Source organism: Ornithorhynchus anatinus, chromosome 3, assembly GCF_004115215.2.
Source record: "Ornithorhynchus anatinus isolate Pmale09 chromosome 3, mOrnAna1.pri.v4, whole genome shotgun sequence".
NCBI classification, from domain to species: Eukaryota; Metazoa; Chordata; class Mammalia; order Monotremata; family Ornithorhynchidae; genus Ornithorhynchus; species Ornithorhynchus anatinus.
The window spans coordinates 65408891-65433372 of NC_041730.1; the positions used below are offsets into that span (position 1 = coordinate 65408891).

At 46.9% G+C, this 24482-nt stretch overlaps 1 protein-coding gene and 2 non-coding genes across 3 annotated transcripts in view; 1 reads left to right on the forward strand and 2 right to left on the reverse strand.

Moving 5' to 3' along the window:
• ACAA2 (acetyl-CoA acyltransferase 2) overlaps positions 1 to 16868 on the reverse strand; it is a 32850-nt gene extending 15982 nt beyond the window's left edge. The window contains exons 1-4 of the mRNA XM_029060263.2: positions 16587 to 16868; positions 6549 to 6715; positions 3406 to 3534; positions 1547 to 1663 (exon numbers count right to left, since the gene is read on the reverse strand). Coding sequence (XP_028916096.1) covers positions 1547 to 1663; positions 3406 to 3534; positions 6549 to 6715; positions 16587 to 16602 — 429 coding nt within the window. The 5' untranslated portion in view covers positions 16603 to 16868. The remainder of the gene's footprint in view (positions 1 to 1546; positions 1664 to 3405; positions 3535 to 6548; positions 6716 to 16586) is intronic.
• An 865-nt stretch (positions 16869 to 17733) lies between these two features.
• Positions 17734 to 17817, forward strand: LOC114810538. The gene has a single exon (XR_003758234.1).
• Positions 17818 to 22130: 4313 nt separating this feature from the next.
• On the reverse strand, positions 22131 to 22268 carry LOC114810937. Its single transcript, XR_003758626.1, has one exon. It is a non-coding gene; the product is annotated as a small nucleolar RNA SNORA7 (small nucleolar RNA).
• Positions 22269 to 24482: the final 2214 nt, after the last annotated feature.

A 24482-nucleotide genomic window follows, 5' to 3' on the forward strand; every position in this document is an offset into this window, starting at 1 on the left:
TGTGACCTTGGGCAAGTCACTTCACTTCTCTGTGCTTCTCCGTTACCTCATCTTTAAAATGGGGATTGAGATTGTGAGCCCCATGTGAGACAGGGACTGTGTCCAGCCCATCTGCCTTTATGTACCCCAGCACTTAGTACAGTGCCTGGCACACAGTAAGCCCTTAACAAATACCACAGTTACTATTAGTTATTTAGGCTTTAACTTTTTCTGTCCCACTCCACTCTGTTCAAGGGCTACTTCCATACCTGACCGCACCCTCCCTGGGGCTCTGAGGGATGAGGAAAAGTCGGTGCCCAAAAAGTAGAGCGTCACTGGTCCCACCCGGGCTGGCAGGATGTGAAGTTGATGCCATAGCACTGGGCGAGGTGGTTCAGCCTGGTTCTCAGAGGAGAAGGCTGGAGTTGCACCTTGTTTTGGAGAAGCGCTTTCTTACCAAACTGCTGAGTGCCCAGCGGTGGATCTGCAGTCCTTCCAAATACGCTCAGAGGCAAAAAATGACTGCCTGGTCAGACCTGCCTGACAGCACTACTCCCTACCACAACTACTTTTGCCACACATGTTCCTGCCATTTTCCATCTCTGGGCTTGAACTTGTTTGTTTTTTTTAAATGATATTTGTTAAGCATTTACTATGTGCCAGGCACTGTTCTATGTGCTGGAGTAGACTCAAGGTAATCAGGTTGGACACAGTCCATGTCCCACACAGGGCTCAAAGTCATAATCCCCATTTTACAGATGATGTAACTGAGGCACAGTGAAGTTATGAGACTTGCTTAAGGTCACAGAGTAGACAAGTGGCAAAGCCAGGACTAGAACCCAGGTCCTTCTGACTCCAGGCCCATGCTCCATCTACTAGACCATGCTCTTTCAAGAAAAGGAAAAGAGGAAAAGCCTGAATATGATATTCAAAACCAGGCAGGGGCTTTCAGGTGTCTGCTGGTGTTGAGGTCTCGGAGACACTCTGTTCTGTGTCCACAGACTGCACTTGCTATCCTTGCCCACACTGCATACTGCAACAGATTACCTTGCTGAGCGTAGGACTACTGGGTGAAAGTGGGAACAGTTAACTTCCACCACCGCAATGCATTTCCCATTGGGGATCGGACACACCTTTTCCCACTTCACCACTGGTGCCAGAACAACGCTCACCTAACATCAAGGGGGTCAGAAAGAGGCCCAGCTCTGTTGCCAAGGAGGATGGGTGAAAGTGACTCTTGGCATGACCCTCACCTACCCACGGATGCTATCTCTGTCAGCCACGCTGTTTCTGAACAGAAAGATAACTGTGATCCAGTGGGCAGACTGTTCAGGTTTCCCTTTTTCCTGGCTGCGCCCCACCTTTTGTCATTTCACAACTTGTTCTCACTTTGTGGGCCAAAGGGAAAGCTCAAATAAATACACTTTTCTACTCAGGCAGTGCTGGGAAAACGTTATGTGGGGAAAGAGATCGACACTAACTACAAAAAGTGAAGCTTGGGGATTTTCAAATGGGCTAGGATTCTTCAGACAACTCAATTAAAAAAAAAATCCAAAATGATTCCAACCTTCATGTCGGCTCCTAACTTGACTCCAAACCGTACATCTCTGACAGAAAAGGGAGTCTGGCTCATGCTTTCAGTGCCTCCGCAAAGGACGATTTCAGCATCTTTAGTACAGATTTCCTACAAAGGAGATAAAATAGACATCTTAATCAAGTTGAATATTTTTCTCGTGGCGATACTCTAGCTGAGCTTCACTGGGCCCGGTAGTAGTTCCCTGCAGGGGTGGGCGGAGAAGAGAAGGAGAAGGAGAGGAAGCTTAGAACCCCACCCTCCAGGACTCCTGGTGCTAGCAGATCCCAGGCTGCTTCAATACAGTGCTAGGGATTATAGCCCTAGCTATATGAGGAATGAACGCTGGACCCCGGATGTTTGTTTCTGGGGCTTAGAGCATGAAGGTTTTGGACAGTTTGCATTACTGTGGCTTCCAATGTGCCTTCTCTAAACTGTGGGTCGAAGCGGGTGATTACCCTGTATTTTAAGCAGGGTGGGCAGCCGTAGCTACCCTGCCCTGCCTCTTCTTCCCACCAGGACCTGGAACGAGGCCAGATTCTCTTCTTACCTGCAGCCCTGGACCCCAGTGAGGCATGCCCTAAGCCTTCCAATTAGTGGGCAGGCAGCTTGCGGAATGCCCCTGGGACAAGGGAGATGTTGGAGGCTTGGATCCATGGCAGTGGCCGTGTAAATCCCGTGGAGCCCTTTCATGCTTCTCCCCAGCCCTGAGCCTCCGTGGCCTTTCCCCACCATGAGCTTCGAGAGCCAGCTGCTTGGCTGGTGATGACTGCGGTGAACATGGTGTAAGTGGCAGCACAATACGGTCCTTCTCACTTTCCCTCTTCCCCACACTCCAGCTTTGGCTCCTTCGGGGTTAAGCACCAAGTTCAACCCTGGACTTGAAATGAAAAACGAGCACCCCAACTTTAAATTCTGCTCGGACTCCAGTTCCCATGTACTTCTTAGGACACCAAACCCAAACTCTATGTTGGGCCTATCGTGAGTAGGTTCCAGCACTGACTTCTCATCCCAGTTACCGTTTCTATAAACTCTAGAGTTTCGGGATACAACCTCAAGGCCCAGGGAAGAATTCAGAAGTCCAGTGGTTGGGGAGCCGGGGGGAACTGGGCTGGGGCTGAAGATGAGCTGAAATGGGAGAGATGTCTGGTTGAGAAAGGGGGAGCAGGGACAGGTTAAGGATGGGCCGGGATTTATCTGCTGTTCACCCAATGGCTTCACAGCAGTGAAGAAACCAGAATTACCAATCCCGTAATAGCTATCGAAACCCATTAATTTATATGCTAACAGTTTGAGCAAAACTTGTTTGAAATGTGTTCAAAGGTAGCATAGAAGATTTTGAAAGTATGTTCTGCTTCTTTTAGAGCACCGCTGAGGTAGAGCCAGGTTTTAGAGTGTCCTTGTCTGACATTCTGACCATGATACCCACCCCAGTTCATGTTTACTGGCTCCCTATAACCTCTGGCATAAAACAACTCTCTTCACCTTCAAGCTATCCTGCCACTCTGCCCTTGCTATATTTTTTTAAACAATCTATTTTCTGCTCCAGCATATGTCTCTGCCTCCTTCCTTCTTTTGCCCTACTTCTAAGCACTTTTCCCTGCTGTCTCATATGACTAGAAGAACCTTTTGCCATCTGACAACTGCCTTCTCGCAATCAAATCTCTCCGCAAGAGCCCCTTCTTTTGAATGAGGAATTTGTGGCTATTGAAAGATGACCAAAGTGGACTCAATAGTTTTGACCACATACCTTTTCAGGAAAGTGAATCACTAAGACCCTCGGGGCTATACTAACACCTGCCTTTCCCCCGAGTATTTTCCCAACCTTTCTCCAAACCACATCATCCCCATACCTGGCATCCACTGACTACAGACTGGAAACCGGAGCCACAGAGTCTATTAAGAGTGAGGGCTGGAACCTCCTTTGGAATTCCTACCCGCAAACCAACATGTCTGGCAAGGTAGGCAGCATCCGATGAACTCTAGGGTAAAAAAAAAAAATAAAAATCAATGACATTGGGAAAATGACAATGAACTTTAGGGGAGAAAAAAAAGACACCAATGATGTTGGGAACCTAGTAGGCCAAAAGTAAGCACCGGAAGAGTACAGCGAGGCCTAGAGGAAAGAGCCCAAACCTGGGAATCAGAGGATCTGGTTTCTAATCTTGGCTCTGCCATTTTCCCGCTGTGTGATCTTGGGCCAGTCACTGTATTCCTCTGTGCACAGTTTCTACATCTATAAAATGTAGATAAGATACCTGTTCTCTCTCCCACTGAGACTGTAAGTGCCATATGGGGCAAGGACTGTTTCAAAATTCATTATATTGCATTTAACCCAGCACTTAGTACAGCACTTCCACACAGTATGCACTTAAGAACCACAATTAGCATTATTTTTATTATCAGTAACAAGACACATGGAAACTCCCTTAAGAAGTTTACTGTTTAATGGGGGAAGAAAGCAAAAATTTAGAGATAGTTAAAGTCAGGGGAAGAACAAGTTTAAAGTACTTACATGTGCAAATGAAGGTATAAAGTACATAAGGGCTGAAGATAATAAAAATACACAAGGGTAAAGGGTGGGAAAAAAAAGGATCTTATGTTCCCTTTGTGGATCACAACACAGGTATATAAATATCAGTCACAGTCACTGAGCATCTACTATGTGTTAAGTCCTGTACCAGATCCTTGGGAACATACATGGAAGAGACACTGTCCCTAGCCTTGACAAGTTTACAGTCTAATGGGGGTGGCAAGCAAATATAAATTTCCAGATATACAGTAAAAGAATAAGAGCATGGGCTTAAATGGTAAGAAGAAAAATAAGAATTAAATATCACATACACATGAGTACTACACACCAACTGCTCCCTCACATATTCAGAGGCGGATAAGAAGAAATAAGATATGCGTATGGCCAAGCACTGGTAATCAAATATGATAAAGGATTTCTTGCCACAAATTTTGCAATGTCCTCAATGTAAACTACACTCATATTACCTTTATAGTTTCAGGACCTCCTGAAAATAGAGTGTATGTACAGTAGCTAACTTCCGATTACCTGCTTTTGATGGATCATTCTTCAAATTTCTCCAACCAGAACAGTCTGTAATAGTGGCTTTCTCCATGTTGGGATAGCTCACCACAAAACCCAGACAAATTGAGGGGAACAAATATATTTTCAACCAAAACTTAAATAAAAATAAAGATCTGCTTCCACAAAGAGGCTGACTGAAGTTTCTACCTAAGCAAAACTGTATTGTTTCCTTGCAAACTTTTTGGATTCCATGGGCCTGTTTGAAAGAGAGAAACTATTTTTAAGCCAAGGGAAAAAAGATCATTCTGAAACACTCATAGAGAGATATGTTAGCCTAAAACCACACCACCACTTACCCTAGCAGTCTATAGCCGGCATTTTTTTTAATGGTATTTGCTTAGTACTAATCTGCCAGACACTACTAAGCTCTGCAATAGACCCAAGCTAATCAGCTTGGACAAAGTCCACATCCCACATGGGGCTCACAACCTTAACCCCCATTTTACAGATGAGGTAACTGAGAACCAGAGATGTGAAGTGACTTACCCAAGGTCACACAGAAGACAAGTGGCGGAGCGGGAATTAGAACCCAGATGCTTTTGACTCCCTGACCCATTCTCTATCCATCAGGCCATGCTGCTTCACCTACCCTTCCAATCAATCATATTTATACTGTGTGCTAAGCACTATACTCAGCACTTGGGAGAGTACAATATAACAAACAGATTCCCTGCTTCTGATCACTGTTGCGATACTGGGGCTTTCCTGCCCTTCATTTGGAGGCAAGGCTGAAACTACCAGAAGGGAAAGGAGCATTCTGCTGTTATGGTGGTGGATGAGTAAGGCATGGTAACTGAAGTTGGGGACAGTAATAACGATCGCCTCCCCTCCCAGTGATCGTGAGGACAGACTGTAAACTCATTGTGGGCAGGGAATGTGTCTGTTTATTGTTATATTGTACTCTTCTAAGTGCCTAGGACAGCGCTCTGCACACAGTAAGCACTCAATAAATACGACTGAATGAATAAATCCACTAGGCTGAGGCCTCTCCATGCAGGTCAAAGGCTTTGACTCTTGGTCTAGAGCATGCCCTGTGCCACTGATGAAAACTCTGCAGCATATCAGAACAATTTTTGTTTTCACCAATTTATAGGAGAAAGCCCAAATGGAAAGTTAATTAGTCATGGTTGTGGTTGAGAAGGTAGCATCCAGGTCATAATAAACTGAATGAAGATTAATGTGTTTTTAAAGGAGGTGACCTTGTCTTTTCAACCTCTATAAACAATATATCCCTCTAGAGTATGGAATAAATAAATTTACTGCATACAGTTACATGGGGATAATGAACACTAAGAGAACGAAAATCGGTGGAAGAACATTTGAGAACTTTTAGCAATTTATATTTAGGAGTAAGGCCTATGGTTATTACTTTTAATAACTATTTGTGGAGCACCTAATATGTGCCATCCACTGTGCTAAACATAGGGACAGATTTAAAATAATCAGACCAGTCTCATTACTGAGGCAGGAGAAAACCAGGAAATCAAGTGGGATAAGGTTGGACTACACAGTTTCCAAAAAATGGCTCAAATGCCACTAAAAATGGCAAAATTATATTGAAGTCTTCATCAACAACTCTTCAGGTCAACCCAAATCAGAGAGTTTTCTAACAGCAATCACACACAAAAATATCAGGATTTTCAATAAAAATAATTCAGTGAGCCTCACAGAGGGAATAACTTTAAAAGATCAAAACCTTTGTGGTGACACCAAGAATTTTCTGGCAAGGAAAAAAAAGTTATTAAATTCAAAATGTTTTAAAACCTTCCTGAATGACTGTGACTCTTTAGGTGAAACCCGATGAATGGAAAAAGCTTTATATTTAGAAAGCTGGAGCAGGGACAAAATACTCATCAAGTGAGGGCAAATAAACATTTTCCTCCTGCCCCCAAAACTGACCTGGATGACATTGCCAACAATCACACTGTCAATAGCTTCCGGAGCGACTTTGCCAGCAGCCAAGGCAGCTCGAGCAGCGAATTCGCTTAAGTCGGTGGCTGTAAAATCCTTCAGCAAACCTCCGTAAGTCCCAAAGACTGTGCGCTTGGCAGCCACTATAAACACACCTAAAACAACAGGAGACAACAATCAGCTGATTAGGCAATCTTCAAGCTCGTAACCTTTCTCTTTACTAAGCCTACATGTTTCGATACCAGAAAAAGCTTTCTGTCTATGCAAAAGCTGGGGAATTCGGACTCTCGGGGACTCATAGTGCAGGTTTAAATTTTATTATAACCACAGCCCTAGTTTGCTGAGGTTGAGTCTCCCTACCTTTGGTAAGGAGGAAGTTACCTTGTGCAAACCTCTTGAAGGATAGACCGTTGCAGAATTAAAACAGGGAAACAGGAGAGGAAAAATCACGCCCATATCATGTGGTGGCTCTGCAAATATGCTCTTCCTGCAATTCCCATGGCCTCTAGATCGTAATCTCACTGTGGGCAGGGAATGTGTCTGTTATACTCCTGTGTTGTACTCTCCCAAGCGCTTAATAATAATAATAATAATAATAATAATAATAATAATAATGTTGGTATTTGTTAAGCGCTTACTATGTGCCGAGCACTGTTCTAAGCGCTGGGGTAGACAGAGGGGAATCAGGCTGTCCCACGTGGGGCTCATAGTGCTGTGCACCCAGTAAGCGCTCAATAAATACAATTGATCGATTCATCGCTCCAACTGTGGCACCGACCCTCAGAAACAGGAAGGCCAGAGCTGGAAGTGCAGTTGTGATTCGGCTAGATCACATGGCCCAACTCTTCCTCCGACACCAACTTCAAGTTTCTAATTCTATGCATTGAAAATAATTGCCTAGAACGTGTATTTCCTCAGCAAGTTAGCAATTAGCAAGGTGTTTTGAGGCATTGAGAAACAGTGACAAAAGGTCCACTTCAGCAGCAATCTCTTTTTTCCTGCTTTTGAGAAACTGTAATTGCTCTTGGATCTGTAGCCTTTGGACATTTGATATTTTGTCCCCACCCCACAGCACTTATATACATATCTTTAAATTATATACTAGATATTACTTATTTAAATTAATGTCGGTCTCCCCCTCTAGGTTGAAAGCTCACCGTGTGTGGGGAACGTGGCTGCTGACTCTGTTGTATTGTACTCTCCCAAGTGGTTAGTACAGTGCTTTGCACAGAGTAAGCACTCAATAAACAGGACTGAGTGATTACAATCCAATGGGTAAGTCAGAAAAGGAAATTCCTTAAGTGAAGGTTTCACAAACAGAGGTATCCATGTGTCCATTAGGACAGCGGTTTCCAATCGGGGTGAATTAGGAACTTTAAAAACTTCCAGGGACCACCACCTTTGATTGTAGTGCGTCCACTCAAACAAATAAAAGACGGGCTTTGGAGTCAGAGGTCATGGGTTCGAATCCTGGCTCGGCCACTTGTCAGCTGTGTGACTCTGGGCAAGTCACTTAACTTCTCGGTGCCTCAGTTACCTCATCTGTAAAATGGGGATTAAGACTGTGAGCCCCACGTGGGACAATCTGATTCCCCTGTGTCTACCCCTGCGCTTAGAACAGTGCTCGGCACCTAGTAAGCGCTTAACAAATACCAACATTATTATTATTATTATTAATGTGCCAAAGCAGGGCTTCCCATTTCAACCACCAGGAGCCGTATAAAAGTACAACTGCTCCTTCATCCCAACTTTCTCCCTGTCCCCTCAGAACTTTGGGTGCAGAGGGGGAGGGCGTATGTGGGCTTCCAGGCTGTGTCTCACCTACTTGGTGTACCCAAGCGGAACGGGCTGGCAAGCATTGCTCTTGGAGTTCACATTCCTAAACATGCCAATAAGTTACCCAGCTGCTCTGTCGCATTCCCTACTGCCTCACTCTTGAACTTAGTCCTAAATACTGCTTACGTGCATTACCAAAGAAAAAAAAATATCCTCTGTAGGTTTAGGGTCTCCAGGAGGCACGATTCATCCTGTCATGGAAATGGGACAAGTCCAAAATGTCGGGGGGAGATTGCTGCCTATTTCCAGTTGATCAGAGGGAAACTTTGAGAAGGAGGCAGCACTGGAAGCTCTCCCCTTTGGCTCTAAGGCTCCCCAGCCTGATATTTTCTATCTCATTTATTTTTCTCTTTTCCAGCCAAGAGAACCTCTTATTCTCCTTCCACCTATTTTTACTTCCTACTGCCTCACCCTTAAACTTAGTCCCAATTCCTAAGCACTTGTGTACACACTCGAACACTTCAATGTCTGTCTCCCCCTCTAGACCATACGCTCCGCTCCTCAAGGGCAGGGATCTGTTTACCACCTGTAATGCAATAATGATAATATTTGCTAAATCCTTACTATTTGCCAAGCCTTGCACTCTGCAGTAGGGTAGATACGAGATAAACAGGTTGGATGGGTCCCTGTCTCACGTGGGGTTCACAACCTAAGTAGCTCCCTGCACTCTCCCAAGTGTTTAGTACAATGCACTGCACAGAGCAAGTCTTCGCTAAGTGCCACTGGTTGATTGTTCACCAATGAGCATAGACTTTTTTCCTGTCCCCTACTGTGGATCTGTGCCCTCAGCTCATCCAAAGAAAATCTCTTAACCATCCCTCACTCTCAACTCTCCCGTTTTCAACCCGCTGCCACTTTCCCCCATTAGACGGTACACTCCTCGAGGGAGTGTACTTTAAATACTCCCAAACACCTAGTACAGTGTTCTGACACAACAGAAGGTCAACAAATGCTAATGAGATGGATGAATGGTGAAAGTTGGGAGGAGTTGGGCGTGTTGAAAGTCACTCTGTACATCCCAAAGCAGACATTCTTATACATTTAGGATAATTTCATACGTAGTCAAGAAAAAAGTATAACTGGGGTATTTGTTAAACGTGTACTCTGCGCTAAGCACGGTGCTAACTGTTCTGGGGTAATTACAACACAGTCAATTCAGGCACAGTCCCTATCCCACATGGGGAATCAGAGTCTGAGGGAAGGGAAAACAGGTTTTTCATCCCCATTTTACAGATGAGGAAACCGAGGAGCTGAGTGACTTGCCCAAGGTCACCCAGCTGGCAAGTGGCAGAGCTTGCATTAGAACCCAAGCCGTCTAACTCCCAATCTTTCCATCAGACCACTCTGCTTCACAGAAGTACTCTTATAAAGTGTCAACATTTCAGCTCCACTGGAGTAATATTAAAAAGTCTATTGGATTTCTCGGTTAGGCGAGCACAGCCAACTGTAGCCCTCCTTCCTCCTGCAAGCTTGCCTCTGCCCACAGAGGCTTCTGTCCTACTGCAAAAGGTGTGTGAATGGAATAAAGAATTGCAGACTAGAAGTACAGAAGACAACAGATGGAATATATTTATATATAAATATGCAAACCCATACATGAGATAGAGTACATGCCCAAGGAGGCAGAGAATGTGCATTTATTAAATGATAAACTCCCTGAGTGGTTTTGTTTTACTCTTCTAAGAACACTTTGAGGTGCTCTGCACTCAAAAGGTGCTCAATAAATACCATTGTTATATTTAATGGAAGAAAAAGACAGAATAGAAGGGAAACTCACATTCGCTTTCCGCTTTCCTCCATTTCTGATCATTTACAGCTCAGATGCTGAAGACTGGTTGCAAGCGATTCCTAGAGACCCTGACAACAGCCATCCCTGAAAAGTGGCCTAATGAAGAAAGCTGTGGATTCTTACCATTATAGGCAATTTAGACTTGAATTCTCTAATTAACTATCATTCACTTTGCCAAGTGGCAAAACTTCAGTCAAATTTTCAAACTGGATGTCAATTACTTCTTGAGGCACAAAGCTTCAAAGCTACCAAACTCAGACATTTTCAGGAGGTCTTTTTTTTAAAAAAAACATTTTAAAAAGATGCATAGACGAAAACGATTTCTCATATACATATCCCCTTTTTCTTCTTCTTCCTGTCTATACTTTATTTTAGTGTCTGATCTCCCCAGCTAGATCGTAATCTACATGATGGCAGGATCATGCCTATTAACTCAAAATACTCTCCGAGGGCTTAATACAGTGCTCGGCACTCAATCAGCCTGAATAAATACTACTGATTTCCAAGCAATGGCTTTCTAAATAACAATCTGAAATGAAGAAACCCAAAACTATTCAGTTTTGCTGTCCTTTGAAGCAGCATGGCATAGTGGATAGAGCACGGGCCTGGGAGTCGGAAGATCATGGGTTCTAATCTTGGCTCCATTTGTCTGCTTTGCCTTGGGCAAGTCACTTCACTTCTCCATGCCTCAGTTCCCTCATCTGTAAAATGGGGATTGAGACTGCGAGCCCCACGGGAGACAGGGACTGTATCCAACCCAATTTGCTTGGACAGTGTACAGTGCCTACCACAGAGTAAGCACTTAAAATTACCATAATTATTATTATTATTATTATTGATGGCAGGCAGTGATCATTCATTTAGGGGTCCATTAGCTCCCTCCCCTTTCCTTACACTTACCACATTGTGATTAGGCAGTTGAGCCAAGCCCAGGCAAGTTGTGGCTGGCGCAGTAGTTTGTGACCTTTGCCCATATAAAAATGAAAGCTGCCCCATATGGGTGACTACCGCCAGGCGCTTGGATCGGATCAGCGGGGGAAAGGCTCCCCAGGGGAGATTGGCTAGGCCGCCTCGGCCAAAGGAAGGGGGAGGGTTAAAGGGGCGATTGGGTGGGGAAAGGAGCAGGAAAAGGATGGAGTAAGAAACAGATAGGTTGAAGCCTGAGAGCCCGATACCATTCAAAAAGCCGGGGGAGAGAAAATGGGTCCAGCCAGTCCCAGGGAGAGAGAGTCGGTCAGTTGGTCAATTGTATTTATTGAGCGCTTACTGTGTACTAAGTGCTTGGGAGAGTACAATATTCAATAGACATATTCCCTGCCCACAATGAGGTTGCAGTCTAGAGGGGGGGAGTGCGCTGGGGAGGAGGAAATGGAGCAGGAGCAGGACAGAGATTGATGCATGAGAGGGAGCACTAAGCGGTGGCCAGGAAGGGGCTCACTGTGGGCAGGAAATGTGTCTATTTACTATTGTATTGTACTCTCCCAAGCGCTTAGTACAGTAAGTAAGAGCTCTTGGGGGAGATGTGACTTCACAAGGGCTTTTCAAGATGGGGAAAGCTATGGCCTCTCGGATTTAAAAATGGGAGGGAGTTCCAGGTAGGGAGTTCCAAAGAGGTAAGAGCAAGTCTGGGGAGTCAGGGGACCTGTTGGGTTTTCTTTATGGTATTTGTTAAGCGCTTAATATGTGCCAGGCAGGTTGGACACAGTCCATATCTCACGTGGGGCTCACAGTCTTAATCCCCGTTTTTCAGATGAGGTAACTGAGGCAAAGAGAAGTGCCTTGTCCAGAGTCACACAGCAGACATGTGATGGAGCTAGGATAAGGACAAAGGTCCTTCGGAAGCTGAGGTCTGTGTTCCATCCACTTGGCCAAGCTGCTTCTAATCCCAGCTCCACCACTTGCTAGCTGGGTGATCTTGGGCAAGTCGTTTAACTTGGGAATTAAACTCCAGTCTTCCCTCCCCTTAAAGCAACTGTCTAAGCCCTTGACCCATGACCCTCACATTGGACCAGGACTGTGTCTGCCCTTATTATCCCTACTCTTAGTAGAGTGCTTGGCACAAAGCACTGGTATTTTGGTATTTAACAAATCCCCCCAATTTTTATTATTATTAAGTCAGCGGTGGAAGAAACAGTGGGTAGGTTAGTTTGAGATAAATGAAGAGTGTGAAATGGGGTGCAGTGGAAGAAAAGAATGGCTGTGGAGGGTGAGAGACGATCGCGTGCCTAAAGCCAAAGGACTGAAGAGAGGGGAGACAGTGCAGCCAGCCAGATCAGCTGATGCAGTAATCAAGCTGGGACATGCTATGTGCTTGGATAAGCACGGAGAGGAGGAGGTGAACTCCACAAATTTTGTCTGGTGAGGGTGGGGGGGGGGGGCTGGGCGGGGAAATCAACAGAATTTGGCAAGGATTTGAAGAGAGGAAGGAGTCAAGGCCTACATAAGCATTGCAGGTTTCAGGAACTGGAAGGACGCGGCTGGCCTTTGCCGTGATGATAAAACAGCAGAAAAGCAGCATGGCTCAGTGGAAAGAGCACGGGCTTGGGAGTCAGAGGTCGTGGGTTCGAATTCCGGCTCTGCCACCTGTCAACTGTGTGACTGTGGGCAAGTCACTTAACTTCTCTGTGCCTCAGTTACCTCATCTGTAAAATGGGGATTAAGACTGTGAGCCTCACGTGGGACAACCTGATTACCCCGTATCTTCCCCAGCGCTTAGAACAGTGCTCTGCACATAGTAAGCACTTAACAAATATCAACATTATTATTATTATTCAATGTTGGTAGAGGAGAGGATTTGGTAAGGAAGAGTTTGGCTTGACCTGAGCCTTACTAGGGCCAGTAACTAGAGATCTACTGGGCTAGAGAGAAATAAATCAATCAATGCTATTTATTGGGTGCTTTCCACGCCTACACTAAACACTTGGGTGAGAACAGAGTTCACAATCATATTCCAGCTTCCAGTGTGGTGGGGGGTGGAGGGAAGACAGAAACTAATACTGCTAACTTCATAGATCCTGTGCAATCATACTATTGTGTGCTTACTAAGCACTTGAGAGAGTACAATATAACAGAGAGGGTAGGCACATTCCCTGCTCAAAAGCTTACAGTCTAGAGGGAGTGACAGACATTAATGTAAATAAATTACAGATATGTACACAAGTACTTGTGGGGCCAGGGGTGAATGAAGGGAGCAAATCAGGGTGACACAAAAAGGAGGGGGGCAAAATAGGAAATGAGGGCCTAGTCGGGGAAGGCCTCTTAGAGGAGATGAGCCTTCAATAAGGCTTTGAAGGTGGGGAGAGAAATTGTCTGCCGGATATGAAGAGGGAGGGTGTTCCAGGCCAGAAGCAAGTTAAGCAAGTCACTTAACTTGTCCGTGCCTCAGTTTCCTCATCTGTAAAATGGGGATTGAGACCTTGAGCCCCATGTGGGACGGGGTCTGTGTCCCACCCGATTTTTTTGTATCCATCCCAGTGTTCAGTACAGTGCCTCAGAACACAGTAGGCGCTTAAGAAATACGATCACTATGATTTCACGGTTTGAAGGAATGGAGTCGGAGGGGTGCATTCCCCAGGCCGTGCTCTGGGGTGACCCCGGGGGGCTGGAGGAGAGGGAGTGCCAGTGGATGTGGGCCCGAGTGGCTTAGTGGAAAGAGCCCGGGTTTGGGCGTCAGAGGTGGTGGGTTCTAATCCCGGCTCCCCCATTTGTCAAGTGTGTGACTTTGGGCAAGTCACTTCATCTCTATGCAGATGACACACAAATCTACATCTCTGCCCCTGTCCTCTCCCCCTCCCTTCAGGCTCGTATCTCCTCCTGCCTCGGGACGTCTCTACCTGGATGTCTGCCCGCCACCTAAAACTCAACATGTCTAACACTGAGCTCCTCACCTTCCCTCCCAAGCCCTGTTCCCTTCCTGACTTCCCTGTCACTGTGGATGGTACGACCATCCTTCCCGTCTCTCAAGCCCACAACCTCGGTGTCACCTTTGACTCGGCTCTCTCGTTCACCCCTCACATCCAATCCGTCACTGAGACCTGCCGGTCTCACCTTCATAATATCGCCAAGATCCGCCCTTTCCTCTCCACCCAAACGGCTACCTTACTGCTACGGGCTCTCGTTATATCCCGGCTAGACTACCGTGTCAGCCTTCTCTCTGACCTCCCTTCCTCCTCTCTCGCCCCGCTCCGGTCTATTCTTCACTCCGCTGCCCGGCTCATCTTCCCGCAGAAACGATCTGGGCATGTTACTCCCCTTCTTAAACAACTCCAGTGGTTGCCTATCGACCTCCGCTCCAAACAAAAACTCCTCACTCTAGGCTTCGAGGCTCTCCATCACCTTGCCCCCTCCTACCTCTCCTCCCTTCTCTCTTTCTACCGCCCACCCCGCACGCTCCGCTCCTCCGCCGCCCACCTTCTCACCGTCCCTCGGTCTCGCCTATCCCGCCGTCGACCCCTGGGCCACGTCCTCCCGCCGTCCTGGAATTCCCTCCCTTCTCACCTCCGCCAAACTAATTCTCTTCCCCTCTTCAAAGCCCGACTGAGAGCTCACCTCCTCCAAGAGGCCTTCCCAGACTGAGCTTCCCCTTTTCCTCTGCTCCCTCTGCTGCCCCTCTACTCCCCCCTTCACCTCCCCTCAGCTAAGTTCCCCCTTTCCCCCCCTTCCCCTCCTCTCCCTTCCCCTCCCCTCAGCACTATGCTCGTCCACTCATTTGTATATATTTTTATTGCCCTATTTTAATTAGATGTACATCCCCTTGATCCTATTTATTGCTATTGTTTTTGTCTGTCTCCCGCGATTAGACTGTAAGCCCGTCAATGCGCAGGAACTCTCTCTATCTGTTGCCAACTTGTCCATTCCAAGTGCTCTGCACATAGTAAACGCTGAATAAATACTATTGAATGAAACAGTGGAAAGAGCATGGGCTTTGGAGTCAGAGGCCATGGGTTCAAATCCGCGCTCTGCCACTTGTCAGCTGTGTGACTGTGGGCAAGTCACTTAACTTCTCTGTGCCTCAGTTCCCTCATCTGTAAAATGGGGATTAAAACAGTGAGCCCCACGTGGGACAACCTGATCAACCTGTATCTCCCCCAGTGCTTAGAACAGTGCTCTGCACATAGTAAGCGCTTTACAAATACCAACTTCTCTGGGCCCCCGTCAAACGGCAGGGACTGTATCTGTTGCTGACTTGTTCATTCCAAGCGCTTAGTAATAATAATAATAATGTTGGTATTTGTTAAGTGCTTACTATGTGCAGAGCACTGTTCTAAGCGCTGGGGTAGACAGAGGGGAATCAGGTTGTCCCACGTTGGGCTCACAGTCTTAATCCCCATTTTACAGATGAGGTAACTGAGGCACAGAGAAGTTAAGTGACTTGCCCACAGTCACACAGCTGACAAGTAGCCGAGCTGGGATTCATCATGACCTCTGACTCCCAAGCCCATGCTCTTTCCACTGAGCCACGCTTACAGTGCTCTGCACATAGTAAGCGCTCAATAAATACTATCGAATGAATGGGCCTCGGTTGCCTCATCTATAGAGGGGGGGATGAAGACTGTGAACCCCACATGGGTCAACCTGATTACCTTGTATCTACCCCAGCGCTTAGAACAATGCTTGGCACATAGTAAGCGCTTAACAAATACCATCACCATCTTTGATCCCTGACCTCCATCACCCTGGCACCCTCTAATTAAAATGTACTTTAGCGTATCCTAAAAGGCCGGGACATCTGAGAGAAGCAGTGTGGCTTAGTGGAAAGAGCCCGGGCTTGGGAGACAGAGGTCATGGGTTCTAATCCCGACTCCCCCACTTGTCAGCTGTGTAACCTTGGGCAAGTCACCTCACTTCTCTGGGCCTCAGTTTCCTCATCTGTAAAGGGGAGGATGAAGCCTGTGAGCCCCACATGGGTCAACCTGATTACCTTGTACCTACCCCAGAGCTTAGAACAGTGGTTGACACATAGTAAGCGATTAAAAAACATTACTACCATCACCGTATTTAATTCCTGACCTCAATCACCCTGGCACCCTGTACCTAAAAGGTACTTTAGCAAATCCTAAAAGGCCGGGATAGCTGAGAGAAGCAGCGTGGCTCAGTGGAAAGAGCCCGGGTTTGGGAGTCAGAGGTCGTGGGTTCGAATCCCAGCTCTGCCTCTTGTCAGCTGTGTGACTTTGGGCAAGTCACTTCACTTCTCAGTTCCCTCATCTGTCAAGGGGGGGGATGAAGGCGGTGAGCCCCACGTGGGACAACCTCATTCCCTGGTATCCCCCCCAGCGCTGAGAACAGTGCTTGGCACATAGTGAGCGCTTAAGAGAGGCCATTATCATCATCACCTTTGACCCCCGACCTCCATCACGACCCCTCTCCTTAGGGACAGGTCACTGGGGGGGGTCAGGACTCACCTCGGAGCAGGCCCATGGTCACCTGCTGCTGCTGCTGCTCTTCTTGTTGTTGCGGTGTGCGGCTGCTGTTGTGGCTGCAGCTGTTGCTGCTGTTCTGCCTGTTGTTGCTGCAGCTGTTGCGCCTGTTGTTGTTGCAGCGGTTGCAGCTGTTCTTGTTGCACTTGCGGCTGTTGCTGTGTGTTGCAGCTGTGGCAGTTGCTGCTGTTCTTGCAACGGTTGCTGCTTTCCTGCTGGTCCTGGTGAAGCCCGAAGGCCGCGCGCGCCGCCTCGATCCCGTGACGGGGCGGAGCGCGCGCTGCGTCTTCACCTTTCACCTACTTTCCCTCCGCCGGCCCCGCTGCTCAACCGCAACCCCACATTCGTCACGCTCGGCCCTCCGACCCTCGAAGATTTAGAAGCGGGGGGTAGAAAAAAAACAACCCCCAAACAACTTTCGGTTGACGTGCTCCGCTCCGCGTTTCAACTTTCTCTCCATCTTTTTTTTTTTTTAAAAAAAAACCTCTCTCAAACTAAGGCTGGCGGCGGGGCGGTTGGTCCCCTCTTCATGCCATCTGGCTGGGAATTTTTTCTGTCTGGTGCTCCTTCGGGGTCCCCAACTATGCTAAGATAGTCGGTTTTGGCGAATCTGCGATAGGAGGAAATGGGATGAATGATGGGCGGGGACGCGCGAGCTCGGGGACGCGCCGGGCGGGGGGGGCGGGGACGCGCGCGCCCGGGGACGCGCGCGGGGGCGGGGTGAAGCCGGGCGGAAGTGGGCTTGAAGGACAGGCTTGGGCAGACATGGGGGAGGAGTGGGCAAGGGCTTGGCAGGGCAGTTGATCGACCCCACATGATCCCATTATTTTCCTTATATGATCAGGCTTCACGACAAGGGCAGCCCTTGTTCGAAGCCTGAGGTGATTAGGAAACGCTGGCGATGGGGCTTAGGGTTCAGCGTGGGGCCTAGCGCAGCCTAGGACTGGCAGGCTTTTGAGGGTGGCCATTTTGAGGGCTTGGGGCCTAGTGCAGTTTGGCTCAGGCAGTCCTTGAGGGTGGCCATTTGGGGGGCAGGGAGCTGCTCAGGAGAGAGGGGCAATGGACTAGTTCCTTTGGCAGGAAGGGTGCGAGATGGAGGAGGGTCCTTTAGGAAAGGTGGTGGTGACCCCCGCGGTCTGTGATGACTGGCCCACTGCGCAATCCGAGTTCTCCGGAACTAAGTGATGGAAAGCGTGCTGAGAACAGACTGAGACCTCGGGGGTCACCGCCCGGATGAGCGCAGGGCCTGCAAGCTCCCCCCCAAGGCTCCCGCCACCTCCAGGGTGGCCTCCGGGATGGGCGAGGCGAGCTAGCGTGGCTCGGGAACTGCCACGGGGAGATGAGGAAAGTGCCCCAGGGGATGGGGAAGGGAACGGAAAAACTTGAACTGAACCGAAATCCCGTGGTCAGCCCAGGGTCAGGACAATACATTTTTAAATGGTGTTTGTTAAGCACTCCCAGCGGGTTGGTGACTCTTCTAAGCGCTGGGGTGGGTATGAGTTAATCAGGTCGGTCACAGTCCTGAACCACATCCTCCCTGAAAACTACTATCCTTGTCTCACAAGCCTCATAACCTTGGCATTTTTCTCAAGTAATCTTTCTTAACCCACGTATTCACTCTACCACCTAATCCTCTCAGTTTACCTTCCACAACATCTCTAGACTCCTCCATCCAAATTGCTACCAGGCTGGTCCAGTGAGCCTCACGTGGGACAACCTGATTACCCTATATCTCCCCCAGCGCTTAGAACAGTGCTCTGCACATAGTAAGCGCTTAACAAATGATTAGACTGTAAGCCCGTCGATTAGACTGTAAGCCCGTCAAAGGGCAGGGACTGTCTCTATCTGTTACCGATTTGTACTTTCCAAGCGCTTAGTACAGTGCTCTGCACATAGTAAGCGCTCAATAAATACTATTGAATGAAATACCAAATTCTTCTTCTTAGGTCCCACCTTGATTACTACATCAGCTTCCTCGCTGACCTCCCTGCCTCCTCTCTCTCCCCATCCTAGTCCTTATTTCACTCTGATGCCCAGGTCATTTTTCTAAAAAATCCATTCAGTCCATGTCTCCCCACTCCTCAAAAACCTCCAGTGGCTGTCTATCCACTTCCACAACAAACAGAAACTCCTTAACATCAACTTTAAGGCAGCCAACCTGCTCTATTTTAACACAAGCTGCACCCGCGGCTCCTCTTTAAAACCAATCCGTACCTCGATCTCATCTTGCCACCGACACCTTGCGCGCATTCTCCCTTAGATCTTGAACTCCTTTCTCCTTTCATATACAACATTCTCCCCACCTCCAAAATCTTATTAAAATCACATTTCCCTGACAGCCCTTTTTTTTCTCTTTTTATGTTATTCGTTTAGCACTTACTATATGGCAGGCACTCTACTAAGCACTGGGGTAGGTGCAAGCTAATCAGGCTGGACACAGTCCATGTCCCACCTGGGGCTCACAATCTTACTCCCCATTCTACAGATGAGGTGACTGAGGTAGAGAGAAGTTAAGTGACTTGCCCAAGATCACACAGCAGACAAGTGGTGGAGTCAGGATTAGGACCCAGGTCCTTCTGACTTCCAGGCCCATGCTCTATCCACTAGGCCATGCTTCACATGGAACTGCTCTGCTCTGTGGACCAGCAAAGCATTCAACATTGTAGGCTGCCAAATTATTTATCTGACTTCCTGAGGTTTGATATAAAACTCGTGAATGCGGGAGTCCAGCTGCCTGACATATCACAAGCAAACTGGAAAAGGGTTGCCCATCCACCTGTGCATCAAACAGAAATTCCTTATCATTGGTTTTAAAATACTTAATCACTTTGCCCCTCACCTTATCTTGCTGATTTCCTACTATAACCTAGCCCACACACTTCACTCCTCTAATGGCAACATATTCATTGTACCTTCATCTCATCTATCTCACCGCTGACTCTCGCTCATGTCCTGCCGCTGGCATGGAATTCCCTCCCCCTTCTTATGCAACAATCACTCTCCTAAGGCACATCTCCTCCAAAAAGGCCTTCCATGACTAAATAAATAAAATAAATGGTGGTATTTGTTAATCGCTTACTATGCGCAAAGCACTGTTCTATGCGCTGGGGGATACAAGGGGATCAGGTTGTCCCACGTGGGGCTCACAGTTTTAATCCCCATTTTCCAGTTGAGGTAACTGAGGCACAGAGAAGTTAAGTGACTTGCCCAAAGTCACATAGCTGGCAAGTGGCAGAGCTGGGATTAGAACCCACCACCTTTGACTCCCAAGCCCAGGCTCTTTCCACTGAGCCATGCTTTGGGCCAAAAAGGGAGTGTCAGAAGTGGGATTTGGGGAAATAAGGGACTAAACCTTATTATTGGTTATTGGTTTAGTCCCTTATTTCCCCAAATCCCTCTCCCTTCTGCATCACCCATGCACTTGCATTTGTACCCTTATTCATCCCACCCTCAGTCCCAGAGCACACATACAGATTCATAATTCCTTTTAATATCTATTTATCCCTTTAGGCTGAAAGCTCCTTGTACAGAGGGAACATGTCTACCAACTCTTCTATACTGCAAGCTACTGCAAGAGCTTAGTACAGTGCTCGGCACACAATAAGCGCTGCTCAATAAATATGATTGATTGATTGAAATGATGCTCTACCTATCCAATTATTGTGCAAGTAATAAACATCAGCCCAAGGGATATTTGCAGGATAGAACACTATTCTTATCAAATAGCATGAGATTAAGTAGACACTCCATATTTGCTGTTCATCTTCCAAGCCTTACATCTTACTTCTGGAAAGCCTTTCCTGCTTGAGTGAAACAATATGTAAAATTTCACCTGGTCCTACCCAATCAGTCAACCACTCCATGTTGAAAAACGATCTCATAGCAAGTCAAAGTTTCAGGTGTTCGCTTCATAGTTCTTTGAATACAGGCCTTTGTTTATATGGTCAGTACTCCTAGGGAGAATAGCCACTGGGATTTCCCCCTTCTCAAGCCTGTGAAACTCAATATAGAATGACATTTATTAGGTGAACCCTTAAAGTCATGGGAAAGGTAAATGGGACAAAGTTCATAGAAGAAACGCTGTGATAAAGAAAAAAAGTCACAATCCAAAGTAAAATAGAAACAGGAGGATCTAAGCAAGATAGAACATATTTCTCTAAACTGTAACTGACAGTGGAATTTAATGGATCGATTTCTACTCAGTTTGTGATGGGGTTGGTGTGAAAAAGAAAAAGTTTTCACAAGGAATACCCAAGGAGATATAATTCAGTGAAATTATGGCAAGAAGCATGAATGGAATAATGTAATCAAATGTTAGAAATTGGAGAATGTGAAGGATGGTATTATATAACTACTTTCAATCAATTGTATTCATTGAGTGCTTACTATGCGTAGAGCACTGTATTAAGGACTTGGAAGAGTACATTATAACAGAATTGGTAGATACTTTCCCTGCCTACAAGGGTCTTACATTCTAGAGACGGATAAATTGAAAAAAATTATGGATATATACATCAATGCTGTGGGACTGAGGGTGGGGTGAATATAAAGTACATAAGGGCACACATCCAAGAGCATAGATAACACAGAAGGGAGAGGGAGTAGGGGAAAAGAGTCCTTAATTAGGGAAGGCCTCTTAGAGGAGGTGCGATTGTATTAAGGTTTTGAAAGTGGAAAGAATGGTGGTCTGGAAGGGGAGGGAATTCCGGGCCAGAGGCAGAGTGTGAACATGAGATCAGTGGTGAGATAGATTAGATCAAGTTTATGGTGAGTAAGTTGGCATTAGAAGAGCAAAATGTATGGGCTGGGTTGTAACAGGAAATCAGGAAGGTAAGATAGGAGAGGGTGAGCTGACTGTCTTAAAGCCGAGGGTAAGGAGTTTCTGTTTGATATGGAAGTGAATGGGCAACCACTGGAGTGGGGAGATGTGGACTAACTTTTTATAGAAAATTGATTTGGGCACCAGAGTGAAATAAGGACAGGAGTGGGGAGAGACAGGAGGCAGGGAGGTCAGCGAAGAGGCTGAGGCAGAAATCGAGGCAGGAAAAGGTCAGTGCTTGGATCAACCTAGTAGCAGTTTGAATGAAGAGAAAAGGATGGATTTTAGTGATGTTGTGATGGTAAAACCAAGACCAATACCATTATCTGGGTAGAAATACCCTGTAAAACGCTACATCCTTCTAGCTGAATTTGTACTCACCAAACAGCCTTGGGATGTCATTTGCTTTTCCTAGCCTGTATTGCCCTGGGAAGTTGTCTTATGCTGTCAAGTCGTCTCTGACCCATAACAGTGCCATGGACACATCTCTCCCAGAACGCCCCACCTCCATCTGCAGTCATTCTGGTAGCATATCCACAGAGTGTTCTTGGTAAAAATACAGAAGTAGTTTACCATTTTTTTTTTGTTGGCATTTGTTAAGTGCTTACTATGTGCCGAGCACTGTTCACTGCTTCCTTCGGTGCAGTAAACTTAAGTCTCCACCCTTGATTCTCTCCCATGCCGCTGCTGCCCAGCACGGGTGAGTTTTGACTTGTAGAAGATGGCCTTTCATTCGCTAGCCACTGGCCAAGCTAGGAATGGAATGGACAGGCTTCTGCTTGACTCTCCCTCCCGTAGTCGAGACTGGTAGAGGACTGGAAACTCTCCAGGTGCGACCCTGAGAGGGGACCCTTGGGAAGACGGTACCACAGCCTTCTAGATGCACAGTAAATTGACATTCACTCTCCTGAACAATAATAGAACAGCCTATTTCTAGAGGTCTGGCGAGAAGAGCTTTAAGAATGCTGCTTTCCTGTATCCCCCACCCCCACCAAAAGGCCACCTCTGAGGGGGGTCCGAGAGTAGAAAAGCCTTGTAACAGCCAGATCTGGGCCCCCTCATACTCTGAGATGGGTCAGATGGCAAGATTTGGGTCAGATGGCAAGATTTGGGGGAGCTCAAAATGGGCCAGCGCCCATGTTGGGTTTAAAACAAGCTAAAAATCCTAAAACAGTTTAGGGCTGCATATTATGAGGAACTTCTAAATAGCAAAAAAAAAAAATTGATGGATGAAATTTCCCCAACACATAATGTCCATGACTGAGGTATGATGACTGCACATTTTATCATCCCAAAAGTAGTACTGCTTAGTTCTTTGCTAGAATAATGAACTTCTTATATAACTTTATGGGACAGGGCCCTGTCCTCAAATTTGCAGGTCAAAATACAGCCCTGGGAGACTGTCCAGGGATGGGGCCAAAAGGTAGGAAAGGGCAATGGGTACAGAGGGCAGGGGTCATGAACGCACACACACACACAGGCTCAAGCCCAGGGACAACTTACCAAGTCACCGCTGCTGTTTCTTGCCATCCCCACATCCAGCTGGGCACAGGAGCAGTGTTTTCCAGAATTGGTAAATATGCGGCCCAGGGCTCAAGCGGGACCCCTGAAACATGGAGCGGCTGATCGTGCCACTTTAGGGGGTGACTCCTCCTTGGGTGCCAGAAGCTGGGGCAGGGGTTAAAGCCAATAGGGGAGGGCACCTTTTGTGTTTGTTTTCTCCACTATGAGATTTTCCTGGCCAGAAGCCAGGGGGCCTAGGGATCCCTTTGGGCTGGATGTGGTTCCCACTATAGCCAGTTCCCGATGAGCCCAGGTGGGAGACACCTGGTAAGCTGATGTTGGAGTCCATGTTGAGACAGTCTGGAAGAAGAATCAAGTGATGCTCAGGGGCTTCGGCTCGATGGAGGCTGAGCTCTGTGCTCCACTCCGCCAACCCTCTGCAGCGTAGGATTACCTAACCGCACCCCCTCAGCCCCCAAAGTAAAACTCTGCTCCATCCCTGCCTTCACAATATGATTTCCTACTACTTTAACTACTTGCCAGGTAAACTGAGGTATTCCAAGTAACATTTCCACTTTTCCTGTTCCTTGAAACTCAGAGTTGGAGGCAGTATGGCCTAGTGGAAAAGACACAGGACAAGGAGACTCAGGTTCTAGTTCAGGACCTCTTAATAACTCTATGTGATCTTGGGCGAGTCACTTTCTCTCTCTCTGTGCCTCAGTTTCCCTATCTGTAAAATGGGGATACGATACTTGTTCTCCCTCCCTCAGACTGTGGGCCACATGTTGATATCTTGTCTCTACCTCAGTGCTAAATGCAATGCTTGGTATACAGTAGTCTCTTAATAAATACCATAGTAATCATTATTATAATGTTAAAGGATTTTTTAAAATGGTATTTGTAAAGCTCCATGTGCCAGGCACTGTACTAAGTACTGGGGTAGATACAAGCTAATCAGGTTGCACACAGTCCATGTCCCATATAGGGCTCACAGTCTTAATCCCCAGTGTTAACTCCTAGGTCTTTCAAAAAACTTAGTACAGTGCTTTGCACACAGTAAACGCTCAATAAATATGATTGACATACAATTGCATGAAAAACAGGGAGTGCCTTGTGAATTGTTGCCTCGTGAATAGAGCACAGGCCTGAGAGTCAGAAGGACCTGGGTTCTAATCCCTGCTCCATCACTTGTCTGCTGTGTGACCTTGGGCAAATCACTCTGGAAATCAGTTTCCCCATCTGTAAAATGGGGAATGAGACTGCGAGGCTCATGTCGAATGGGGACTGTGTCTAACCTGATAAGCTTGTATCTACCCACGTCCTTCCGACTATCAAACCTGTGCTCTATCCACTAAGCCTTGGAGTTTTCGCATTAAGATAATAATAATGTTGGTATTTGTTAAGCGCTTACTATGTGCAGAGCACTGTTCTAAGCGCTGGGGTAGATACAGGGTAATCAGGTTGTCCCACGTGAGGCTCACAGTCTTCATCCCCATTTTACAGATGACCTAACTGAAGCACAGAGAAGTTAAATGACTTGCCCATAGTCACACAGCTGA